General features: G+C 36.7%; 1 protein-coding gene across 6 annotated transcripts in view; it reads left to right on the top strand.

The window, feature by feature from the left end:
- TMEM117 (transmembrane protein 117) overlaps nucleotides 1-12,136 on the top strand; it is a 516,480-nt gene extending 504,344 nt beyond the window's left edge. For 3 of the 6 annotated variants that reach the window (XM_037845384.1, XM_037845383.1, XM_037845385.1), the window contains one exon: nucleotides 10,392-12,136. In XM_037845384.1, coding sequence (XP_037701312.1) covers nucleotides 10,392-11,038 — 647 coding nt within the window. In that variant the 3' untranslated portion in view covers nucleotides 11,039-12,136. Of the gene's footprint in view, nucleotides 1-884; nucleotides 929-2,323; nucleotides 2,923-10,391 lie in introns of those variants that run through there. The other 3 variants (XM_037845388.1, XM_037845386.1, XM_037845389.1) reach the window with 3 other exon arrangements.
- The last annotated feature ends 643 nt before the right edge of the window (nucleotides 12,137-12,779 follow it).

The raw sequence follows: 12,779 nt of genomic DNA, 5'->3' as shown, positions 1-12,779 counted from the left end.
CATGAATAGGGAAGATACAGCAGGTTTCTTTTCCTATTCAAAATGAGTAAGGCCCATCCATTAAATTCACTGAGTAAATCAATCAATTTGAGTGCAGGTCACATAGTGTGGTTTCAGAGTCCCAACTTAATCTCTGCAGCATGCTACCCTCTCGGACTTCTAAAACAACTATCACATGGCATCATCATCATATCCCTTTGGGCACCTTTTGCCTGGACCATCTGTTCTTGCTATCAGCTCTTATCCCAAGCCATCATTGCACTAATATTGTCTCTGACTATTAGAATGCCTGTCAAAATTATACCATATAGGTACAGAACATCAGCTAAAAAAAAAAAAAAAAAAAAAAAAATAGAATTGGAGACCTCATTGGTAAGAGAATAAGTATGCTGCTAAGAATATGTAATTCAGGGCTATTTTCTGTGTCTTTGTCATATACATGGTCATTTATAGGCAGGGGCAGATTCAGGTTTTATGGTGTCCTAAGTTTATACAATTTGGAATACCTATTTAAGAAAATGAGTACCAAGTTACATCTAAAAATTATATTCAGTGCCTTGGAAGGGCCATGTATACAGACCTCTCTGAAGCTTCAATGCCATTAGCTTTGAGATAAATCTTCCTGTGCATTTGGAAAGAAGATACATGACTTCCATTTATTTTACTATTATTAGAGAAGTTGTGAGTTTACAGAATAATCATGCATAAAATACAGGATTCCCATATTCCACCCTATTATTAACACCTTGCATTGATGTGGTACATTTGTTACAATTGATGAAAGCACATTTTTATTGTACTATTAAGTATAGTCCGTGGTTTAATTTAGGGTTTACTCTTTGTATTGTGCAGTTCCATGGATTTTTTAAAAATTTTTATTCTAGTACCATACACGGACTCTAACATTTCCCCTTTTGACCAAGTTCAGGTATGTATTTCAGTGCTGTTAATTACATTCACAATGTTTTGCTACCATCACCACCATCCATTACTAAAACATCCATTGTTCCAAATAGAAATGCTATAATTTTAAGCCTTATCTCCCTATTCCTTATACCACATTCCCTGGTAACCTATATGCTCAATTCTGACTCTCTAAGCTTGCTTATTCTAATTACTTCATATCAGGAATATTTTATAATATTTGTCCTTTTGTCTCAGGCTTATTTCACTCAACCTGATGTCTTCAGGATTCATCCGTGTTTTCGCATGTATCAGAATCTCATTCCTTTTTAAGGCTGAATAATATTCCATTGTGTGTATATACCACATTTTGTTTATCCATTCATCTGCTGATGTACACACAAGTTGCTTCCATCTTTTGGCAACTGTGAATAATGCTGCTATGAACATCAGTATGAAAATACCTGCTGAAGTCCCTGCTTTCAGTTCTTTTGGGTGTATACCTAGAGGTGTGATTGCAGGGTCATATGGTAATTCTATACTTAACTTTCTGAGGAACCACCAAACTGTCTTCCAAAGCAGTTGCACCATTTTATATTCTTATCAGCAATGAATTAGTATTCATATTTTTCTGCATCCTCTCCAACACTTGTAATTTTCTGTTTTTTTAAATAGTAGACATTCTAGTGGGTGTGAAACGGTGTCTCACTATGGTTTTGATTTGTATTTTCCTGATAGTTAATGATTATATTTTTTCATGTGATTTTTGGCCACTTTACTATCTTCTTTGGAGAAATGTCTATTCATGTCTTTTGTCCATTTTTTTATTGTTTGTCTTTTTGTTATTGAGCTGAAGGATTTCTTTATAAATTCTTGATATTAAACCCTTATCATATATGTAGTTTCCAAATATTTTCTCCAATTGTGTGGGTTGTCATTTTACTTTCATTATAAAATATTTTGAGGCTCAAAAGTTTTTAATTTTGATGAGGTCCCATTTATCTATTTTTTTTGTCTTTTATTGCTTGTGCTTTGGGTATAGAGTCTAAGGAACCATTACCTAACACAAGGTCCTGAAGATGCTTCCCTGTGTTTTCTTCTAAGAGTTTGATAGTTCTGGCTCTTATTTTAGGTCCTTTCTCCTACCAAGTATTGTTTTCCAAATACTTAAAAGGAAGAGAGACTAGCTAAGTTTTTGTCATGAGGACTGCATGCTAATAAGATTTGCCCAAAGGTGGGAATATATTTCAATTTAGCCTTTGGAGTGGTGTTTGCCAAATTATGTTGAACTTTATAAATATACAGTGTGTTAGACCCTATCCCTAATGGTTTTGACAGGGATGGGGAATGGGTGCTTTTTAAAGGCTCCCCAGTTGATGCTGATAATTGGAAACTGTTCTTTTCTGATTGAAAACCACAGATGAAGTCAGACTGTCTTCCTGAGACTGGGCAGCAAATGATTGGGTTCCTGAACCTGCCGGAAAGGCTTCTGAAGATTTTGTGGTTTTATTTCAAAGTAAGGTAGAGATCGCGTGGTCTTTGACATGATAGACTCCAACCTAAACAATTTAAATCCAGTTTGGGATACGATGTTCCCGTGTATTCCCAAAACCACAATAACACTTGCCAGGAAAATGGCTATAGGCTTGGAGGTTGTAGAAAATCAGAAATTCCCACTTTTTGATTTTGATCTGAAACTCTATTTGTTCTGCTAATCTGCTATAGAGATTGCCAGGACACTCTGGAGTAGCATCTAAAGACATTTTACGTTATCTGACTTTGTAAGGCAATTACTTCTGAGAAAACATAGGTAAAATTACCAAAACACTCTGTGCTGCAAGTTGCATTTAAATACTCTCTATAGTTAACAGCCTATACATTTCCATGTGAACTGAGATGCTTACTTATTGATCAGCTACTCCAAGTTTTGCTTCTTCTTATGTGAAGACTTCCCTGCTTTCCTTGATAAGCAAATATTTTATCATCAGTGAGGTTATAAGGCGTGAAACCCTCTCTATCCATCAGTGGTTCTCAAACTTCAGTGTGTGTTGTAATCACCTAAGGAGCTTGTTAACAAGACAGATCCTTGAGCCATGGACCCAGAGTCTGATGCCTGAGGTATGGGGCAGAGCCTGGAATCTGCTATCCTGTGAAGCACTGCAAATGATGTCTATGCTGGCAGCAGAAGTCCGCTGTTATAGAAACTCTGCAGCTGAGAAACATGTTGTATAGTCAGAACTCCTCTCATCTCAGTTTTTATTTATTTTCATATGCAACTCTTAAAAGAAAAGGTTGAGGAGCAGTATAGGAATTCAGTAGAAAGCAGGCCAATGAGGAAGACATGTGGTAGAGTCGTGCCAAGAACTGGAATATTTGGAGCTGGGGCCAACAGAGGAGAAACCAAAGCAAAGTGCCACTGGGGAAAAGTGCTGGGTCCTAGCAACCACAGTGGGAAGGTGGAGCCAGGGGCAAGAAAGGGACCCTGCAGGCTCCAAGTCTGCTCCTTCTGTTATTCTCTCTGCCTGTGCTTGTTCTACACCAAAAAGGCCTGGGCAAGGACAGTGAGGATTTTCCCGGAATTGGGCATGGCTGGACCCTGCCCCATCTCTTGTTTCCCTGTGATCTGGAAAAGATCTGTGCAAGCATGCAGCAACAGAGCTTAAGAATTTGATGCATTGGCTCTGGCTTCATCACTGTTGACTTCCTTAACCTCAATTTTCCCATCTGTTAAATGGGGATAGTAATGGTACTTATCTCATGAGGTTATTGTGAGAATTAAATAAATTATGATGCACAAGGCTCTTAAAACACTGACTGCTATATAATAAGCACTCAATAAATTTTCTTTATTTCTGCGCAAAGCTTTTCCTCTCATCCATCCAGTTTGTGTTTCCTAATTAACTCAAGAATACTAAGTAGCCTGAAAGACAGCATTCTGATCATTTATACATGCTCTACTACTCTGAGTTCCAGAAAAGGAGAAAGCTAAGAATGGAAAAATTCACTCTTTCAATAAATCCTTAGTATGTAGTAGGTTATCTGACACTGATGCATTCCAACTGACATTTTTAAAGCTTTTTGGATTTGGGTATTTTTTAATCCTGATTCCAAGCTAGTTTTATTTATGCATGATAACTTGAATTGTTGCATCTGTTTACCTCATCTGGCTCCCCCTTGACAGATGGTTTGCTGCAGTATGTATGAGCTTTCATTTTATAAGCTGTAGCCAAGCTTATAAAAATATATCATCTCTAGCCAAGGGTGTGTTACAATATTTTTTTTCTGGAAATTTTGAATTCAATAAGAAAGGGGATTAATGGCTAGTGATTAAGTCACATTGATACTTTTAGTCCAGGCCCATTGTTCTTTTCCTAAAAGTAAATGCTAAATGCAACTATATAATAATCTCCTCTTCCTTCTTCCCTTTTACCTATAAGGTGAGTGCAAAGATGGATTCAAAATGTGATACATTAAGTCTCTGGAGGCAAGAGAAGAACGGCCCCTCGATTCAGTCTCAGAAGCTCCTCTGAGTCCTATTAATGCCAGTCCCACCCAGTGGAAGCACTGCCATCTGTCATCCCAGTCAGACAAAGGAAGTGTCCCATCGGTGGCCATCATCTGAGTAAATTAGGAGGGGACTGGGGGAATGGCCAGAAGGAAAGCCTGTGCAGTCGCAAGGAGAGAATTCACACTGTTGGCACTATGATGCCCATGGGAACTCTTTGGGCAAAAATGGAAAATGTGGAAGTAAACAAGCCTCTGTAGTGCCTGTGTTCTATTTCAGTTTCCTGAGCAGTGTGAGGGCACAGGTGCTTTACCATGGTGAGACTGTGGAAAATAATGAAGAAAATCCCTTTGTTTTATTTCCATAGGTGCATGCATGCTGGTAAATGAGTTCCCAGAGATTGCTTTTTAAAGAGCTCTCCTTTGTCAGTGAGATCTTGAGAAGTGCTGGGGAGGGGCAGGCCAGTAATCCATCAAGCAAAACACTCTGTCTCTGACAAAATTAGCAAGGGACTTGTTATAGGGAAATATGATGTCTCTTGTTTCCATGACAGTCCCCAAAGATCATGAATATATCCCAAATACACAAAGATCCCTTGGTTATTCTCTTTGTCATGACTTTTTCTAAACCTCTTCTGAAGCAATCTCTAATTTCAACACATTTGTACAACTCTTGAGTGCACATTAGCTATGTTTACTTCCACATAAAAAGTCAATTCTCTTTATTTGTCCAAACTGACTTTCTTCAAGGCCACGGTTGCTTTGCCAAAGCCTGTCCATCCTTGCCTGCCCCTGAGCCTGTCTGCTCTGCCCAAACTGAGGCCTCCTGGCTTCATTTATGCATAGATGATGATTTTTGCAATAAATCTCACATGTTACTCAGGAATTGTCTTCACAGCCAGAGAAAGGACTTGAAATGTATAATTAACCATAACTCTTGAGACATGAATATTTTGCTTTTTCCAGTTTTCCAGATTATAACCAATTTTAGCAGTCTCCTAGAATTCATGAGATAGTTGTAACAAATGTATTTAATTTGAAATACTAGAATTTCATATCTTTGGGCACCTTATTTCAGAGTTGACCTGTTGGTTAACAAGCATTTTCTGAAACAGACCCAGGGAATATAGAAATGAACATGACACAGTTCCCGGTCTCTAGAAAGTCGTGGTCTAATGGTCATCTAATTCAGTACAACTGCAGGACCTCCTCTTTCTCTTTTTATCATTACAAAGTTCCCATCCCTACCTGCCATACTGGATTATGTCCTGAATAAATATGCTCCTGTTTTGAAAGTAGTGATGACGAGAGAGGCACTGTGAGAAGCTTTATTCCCTTGCTTTTAAGTCTTTAAGAAGGTACTTTACTAAATCAAATGATTATTAATTCATAAACTATTTAGTAAATTTCTTCGATTTCCTAAATGCCCTCCTCATGGACCAAGCACTGAATATGGTTTCTAGATATCCCTAAATGCCTAGGGAGAGACAACTAGTTGCAAACTCAGTGCACCTTGTGTCACTGCTCAAGTCATTGAGAAGATATTGAAGATGGCCAAGAAGCTTGATACAACAAACTTTTTTTTTAATCCAAAACTCACTCATAGCTGCTTACTGCCCCTTGATGGATGCTAAATGGCCTAGTGGAGCATGACTATCTCATGCAGCTGTGCCCGCCCACAGCACTGCTCAACCACAATGCTAACTGGGGATTCTACTGAGTAAAAGATATCTAAAAATACTATAATTGTATATCTGAATTATGAAAGGTTCATTATCTGGTGGAAATATCAGCACTTTATAGTATGTTTCCTTAGTTGGAAAAATAACACTTTCTCCTTAATTGTCATTTGCTCTGCCAAGTAGGGGTGAAATTTAATGAAGAGTCCTTTTTAAATTAACTAGCCCAGGATTCTACAAACTCCCACAAAGTATAAAGATAAAATTACCATTATAACATCATTTTGGACAATCAGTAAGATTCATTAAAAGCACAAAATACAAGGAAGAGGTAATCCCACCAACACCATGCAGTGATTTCTCATTAAAGGAGACAGTTGGGTATATCAGTGAGGAGATTAATAGAAATAAAGTATGGATGCTTACCCTCCTTGCTGATTTACATTATGCTGTGTAGTTGAAACAACAGGGAGAAAGCAAAAGCTCTCAGATGATTAATGCTGAAATACCAAACCTGTTGTTACAGTTGGTTGTACATTTCACACCACACTTGGGGAAGTGGCTATAGCAGCCCTTTCTAGTCTTTTCCTTTTTATGTCTTATATCCATACCATGTAGTTCATTTCAGTGATATAAATTAACTTTATGATAAACAGTGCTTCTCATAATATGCACTTTTTTTTTAAGGAAAACTTTCTGCCTTTGAAAATTGTGTTTTCCATGTTTTTTGTTCTAATGGTGAGATTTCCAGGCCAATCATAAAACATTATGGTTTAGGCAATATTTTATTTCACAGACTTATTAAAGAGACTTTTAGTGAAAAAGCCTTAGGGATTATGTGGCTCAATTGCCTCACTTTATAGACAAGAATACTGAGGTTGAGTTGTCCCCAAGATCTTAAAATCACTGGGCTGCAGAAGCAGAGGAAAGACATTACAGAATACTACCCTACATTGTTGGCAACCTTCACACGTATCAGGAAATTTTCAAATAAACCTTTCATTTTATCCTCACAATAATCCTTTGAGGCAATTACCTTGGTATTAGTCTCCATTTCACAGAATAAAAAATTTCACAGCTAATAGGTAGAAGAATTTGGGGGGAAGAGCACAGAATCATAGAACTGGAAAGCATCTAACTTACTTTGCTTGATTTGAAAATAAACTAATCGAGGTCTAAAGAAGTTAAGCAGTTTGCCCAAGGTTGAATTATTCTAGTCTGGGGTTAGGATGAGATCTCCAGCTGCTGCTTCTCTGCCTGCATCTTTTGTCACTATACAACTCCTCTTTTCTCACAAATCTGTAAAGAGTATTTAGAGCAGGGTGATGATATTCATTAACTGATGTCAGGCTATACATTTTTATGGTTTGCCTCTCCCCACCCCCCAACTTCAATAGACTCCTGGTCACACAAGAAATAACATAAAGTGATTCTTTAGTTTGAGAATTTAGTGATCAAACTGACCAGGCACTATTCAACTTTGGTGGGAGACAAATTGAAAGTATAGAAAAAATCCTCCCCTATCCTCAGTGCTCCTTTTGAGTTTGATCAGGGTCCATTCACTTCACTTTTATTCCCTGCTTTTATTATCTTTGTCTGTTTACTCACTGAGCGTCCTTCCCCCCACCAGAGAAGCACCTTCTCCATGCTCCACAGGCATTCTGCTTTCTCTTCCCTGATGCCGTGATGATGCTTGTCTTCAGTTTCTGATCTCCTTTACCATAGAAACAATAATCCTTTATGAGGGACTGCCTTTTTCACGAGCTTATTTTTTAAAAAAGTCATAAAGAAGGTTACATACTTTCCCCAAAGGACCTTTGTGAGTCAAGAAGTTGGTGGTCCATCCTACAAGCTAAAGGACCTCTTCCTCTCCCCATTGAGCCTGGCTTTTTAATACATATGGTTTTCAGCAAGAGAATAAATATGAATGTCCTACAATATAGAAGCTCCCAAAGCTCCTCTTTCAACTTGCTTTCTGTTATGGACTCTAAAAACTAGTGACTCCTTGATGCTGGATGAGAATCTCTGAACATTTTCATTCAGCCTGTCTCTCCTGCTTTTCTTTTTCTGCAATATCCTCCATTTTTTACCTTCACTCTTCTCTCAATCCCTCTCTTCCACATCACCTGATCTTTTTCTGTATGTTGTTCTATCTGCAGCGTAAGCTAAAATAAACACAAAATTTTCAAAACACAGAGTTTTCAAGACCACATGAATTGTTACTTCCTCCAAAATATTTTCTGCAGAAATTCAGCCCTCAGTTTTTATTCCATTTCCTCAGCAACTACAGCATTTATGGTTTGTGTTACTCATTTGGCACCTCTCAAATGTGACCTCATATTATTATTTTTCTTTTGATGTTTCTGTCCTCTTTCCCAAAAAGATGATATATTCCTCCCTAGAAAGCAGAAACTTATGTCCTTGTCATCTATGAAGGTATCCTACACAGAGTCTTTCATGATCACAGTCAATATTTGGTATTAATGCTCACCTTTGTATTTGATTAAATTTCTCTGGCTTGAGTTACCGTATTTTGTTTTATGGTTGCATTTTAGTGCCAAACTCTTCAGTTTTGAAGATGTGGGAGGGCAGAAGTGATTTGACCTAACAGTGCCAGGCATTATAAATATTTCATTATATCTGCAAACAATGTTCTGAATGTTCCAAGTTACTTTCTAGTTTGGATGTGAAAATAAATCATTCAGGCAAGAGCTTCCATTACAAATATTATTAACCCTGTATAGTTGAACAATTATAGTATAGGCAGAGTTATAATTTCCCTTCATATCATTTGTATAAGTTATCTTCATACAGAAGAAGCTGCACTTTCCCATGACAATGAAGAAATCTTCATGACTTAGGCATGGTTTTGATGATATAATAATAGTAACAATTACTGAGCCCCTATTATGTATAAGATATTGTGGCTGGCATCTAATATTCTCATGTAATGCTAACAACCTTAATAAGTACTATTATTTTCTGCGTGTAAAGAAATTGGAGTTAGAGAATTTAAACAACTAGCCTAGGATCACACAGCTAGAATATTAATTAAGGAGCCAGGATTAAAACTCTACAACCTTGCACACAATAGGAACTTGAAAATGTGTAATAATGGTGACAAAATACCCTCCTAAACACCTCACAATGTTATATTATTATATTTCTATACAGTTAAAGATTGCAAAATATATTTTTACCATTCTTGGTTTATAAGGGTGCCCAAAATCCTGTCTCATTCCTGTCCCAAGATTCTATAATCAAGTGAAGGAACAGCAATATCTTCAAATACAAAAGAAAATAATTTTTGCAAAATACATGTAATAATTAAACCTGAAGCTTTTATAACCTGTTATTTATATACTTTAATTTGCTTTTATAACCTGTTACATCTATCACTTAAGTTGCTACAACATACTTAGAAAGTAGGTATTACTATAGAATTATGATATTATACTTGCTACTGTAAAACATAATAAATTATGGTTAGAGTAAAAATTATAATCTAGTATCCCTTGTAAATAAAGTTTCCATACTGTTACTATTTGCAGACATAAGGATATCACTGGATAATATATCACTAAATAATATCATATCTATATAAGATCTTAAACACTACAAATAAATTGTAGTAGTTACAATCTCTCCAATACATGTCTTGTAAATCAGTTCATTAGATTTGGCTTTATTTATATGTCTGAGAAGTGCATTTTGTGCAATGAGAATTTAATGCAATAATTTTTAAAGTCTTGAAATGAATGCTCAAGGATTATTGATCTGAATCCCATCAACTAATGGTTTAATCAACAGGTCACCTACAATCAGTACAGAGAATTCAATTGATATACTGCTGTGCTTGCATTGCAAAATGATTTATTCTTTATCCAAACATAATTATAAAACTGTAGGAGATATTCAGTCATACATTGGATTTTCTGAGAATTTCATTAGAACTTTGATTTTCAACATGAATTGAAATGTTCTAAAGGGTAACCTACATGGCACCAAATTTGAGTACGATTGTGGTGCCTTTAAAACAAGGAGATCTAATCTTGTTAGTGTAAGTACCATACATTACTGGCTCTGGGGACCTACAGTTACATTTTCATATGCCTGGAGTACATTTAGTAAATTCCCTTTACCAATTCACTTAATGGAGGCATAGCAGTCTCCAAAAATTAATTGTTAACAAGTCTAAAACATTAACAATTTACACCATTACACCACTGTCTCCATCTCTTTAGAGAAATCCCTGTTGCAATTCGATTGGTCTTTGATTAACGCAGTATTTCTTTTCTAATGCAGGTAAATGGTTTAACTATGGAATTATCTTTCTCGTCTTGATTTTGGATCTTAATATGTGGAAGAACCAGATATTTTATAAACCTCATGAATATGGACAGTATATTGGTCCAGGGCAGAAGATTTATACAGTGAAAGATTCAGAAAGTTTAAAGGATTTGAACAGAACCAAGCTATCCTGGGAATGGAGGTCCAGTCACATTAACCCGCAGACTAATAAAACATATGTTGAGGGAGACTTGTTCTTACACAGCAGGTTCATAGGGGCTAGCCTTGATATCAAGTGTCTGGCCTTTGTTCCAAGTTTAATAGCTTTTGTGTGGTTTGGATTCTTCATCTGGTTCTTTGGACGATTTTTGAAAAATGAGCAAGGCATGGAGAACCAAGACAAAACTTACACTCGCATGAAAAGAAAATCTCCGTCAGAACATAGCAAAGACATGGGAATCACTCGAGAAAACACTCAGGCCTCAGTGGAAGAACCTTTGAATGGCCCTCCGTTGGTTTGCATCAGGTCCGACTTGAATGAGATTGTCTACAAGTCTGCCCACCTAACATCGGAAAACTTGAGCTCACACTTGAATGAATCTACCAGCACAGCAGAAGCTGATCCAGACCCAACCATTTCTAAAAGTATACCCACGAACTAGATTCACTTGGATAGCACAAAAAGCAACCTTGAGTGTAACTTTCCAGCTAGTCTTTCCTTTTGTGAATGTAAGGTTTACGTAGTGTTAGGTACAGAAACACAAACAACGCCACAACGGTGCTCAACATGCTTTTTCTAGGACTCATTGTTTTCTATTTGTACTATAATACACGTGCCTACTGTATATCTAACAGTTCTCTAGAGATTGCTTTTCACAATTGCACAAGCTATTTACTGACTTTACAGTGTAGTAGATTAGCTGATTACTTGTGTCTCTGATGTTCAACCATAGTCGTGCCTTCAGACATTAAACTGTTTTTAGCTGTACCAGAAATGAAGTGTGGAACAGTTCTCTAACTTATTTCACGTGGGTTTTTTTTTTTGTATACAACTATTTTGATCTACACTTGATGTCTGAGCAGGAAACAGATATAACCAAGACACGGCTCAGGAAGTATCTCTTGGTTTCTTATTCAGCAGCAGAGTTGGTGACTTTGACAGCTGTACTGCAGAGAAGCATGGTGGTTACCTTTAAATTTTAATTGGTTGTCTGCCAAAAACAAATACAGTTGCAAAATCCAGTAACAGGAGAACGATTATCCATTATGGGTCACTACTTGTGAAATGTGACTTTCTCTAACCAGTAATTGCAATTAAGTGATAATACCTAATTATGTTTTCCTAATTAAAGATATATTGCTACTTGATTAAAAATCCTGCCCTTCACCTTTGGGAACAAAGGTTAAGAGGCACAGTTGGATGAACTCTCAAACTTATTGGCATTTACACAAAGCCCTTCAAAACTAAGGAACTGAAGTTTTAATCATGTGAAGGTTGCACAGCCCACCGTCTACAATATTTGTACATCTTTCTGTAAATATAGTTCTGGACAGTGAAAATTGAAAAACATATGCCAACCCTGAACAAGTGAACTCCTCTAAAATTCATGCAGTGGAACACTTTAAGGCAGAAAATGGAGTGCATGAAAGAATCTGTTTAGTGGCTTGTTTGTGTGTGCATTGTTGTTTGTTTGTTTTTTTAAGAATTAAACATCGCACATTAATAAATCAGAATTATCCAAATGTGATACAGCTTTTTTGGTTTATTTATGGTGGAGGGATTTCATAACATCTTAGTTAACAAGAGTTCATTTAAATGAGATTTTTAAGCTTGATGCCAGGCAAGTTAAGAAATGGAACATTTCCAACTTGCTTTTAATTTTGTATCATAAATTGTGGTTACCTGTTCCTTGAGGAGGGGGTGGGGGGTAAGGTGGTCCTTGTAAGGCAAAATTATTTTCCTGTCACATACTGACATAGCTGTGCTTTGTCTTTATGATTTTTAAAATCTATCTTGTTTTGATCTTTCTGCTTTTAAGCCTGCAGGATGCTGAATTTAGCATTCAGCATAGAACTATGCATTTATCTGTCACTTGAGAGCCAGCTTTCATAAACTTATTTCTACAGTTGTTTACTAAGCAGTTGGAACCATGACCCTGCTGTTTCTTTTACCTTTAATAGCCATATGTGATGCTGCCTATAATCCTGAATATCTCTGATGCTGAAAATGCAGACATCAAACTCACTCTAGTAGCCTGTGACCATACTTCCCATGTTATTCCTGATGTGTGGCAATGTTGGCTATTTCCAAATTTGCATAGCATAGAACATTCAACTTTGATTCTCCAGAACAAGTAAATAATTCCACCTGGGACCATATTTTTATTTATTCTGAAAGTTACT

Source organism: Choloepus didactylus, chromosome 8, assembly GCF_015220235.1.
Source record: "Choloepus didactylus isolate mChoDid1 chromosome 8, mChoDid1.pri, whole genome shotgun sequence".
Classification (NCBI taxonomy): Eukaryota; Metazoa; Chordata; class Mammalia; order Pilosa; family Megalonychidae; genus Choloepus; species Choloepus didactylus.
Note: the sequence above shows the minus strand (reverse complement) of the source record. Positions and strands in the feature narration are given on the sequence as shown.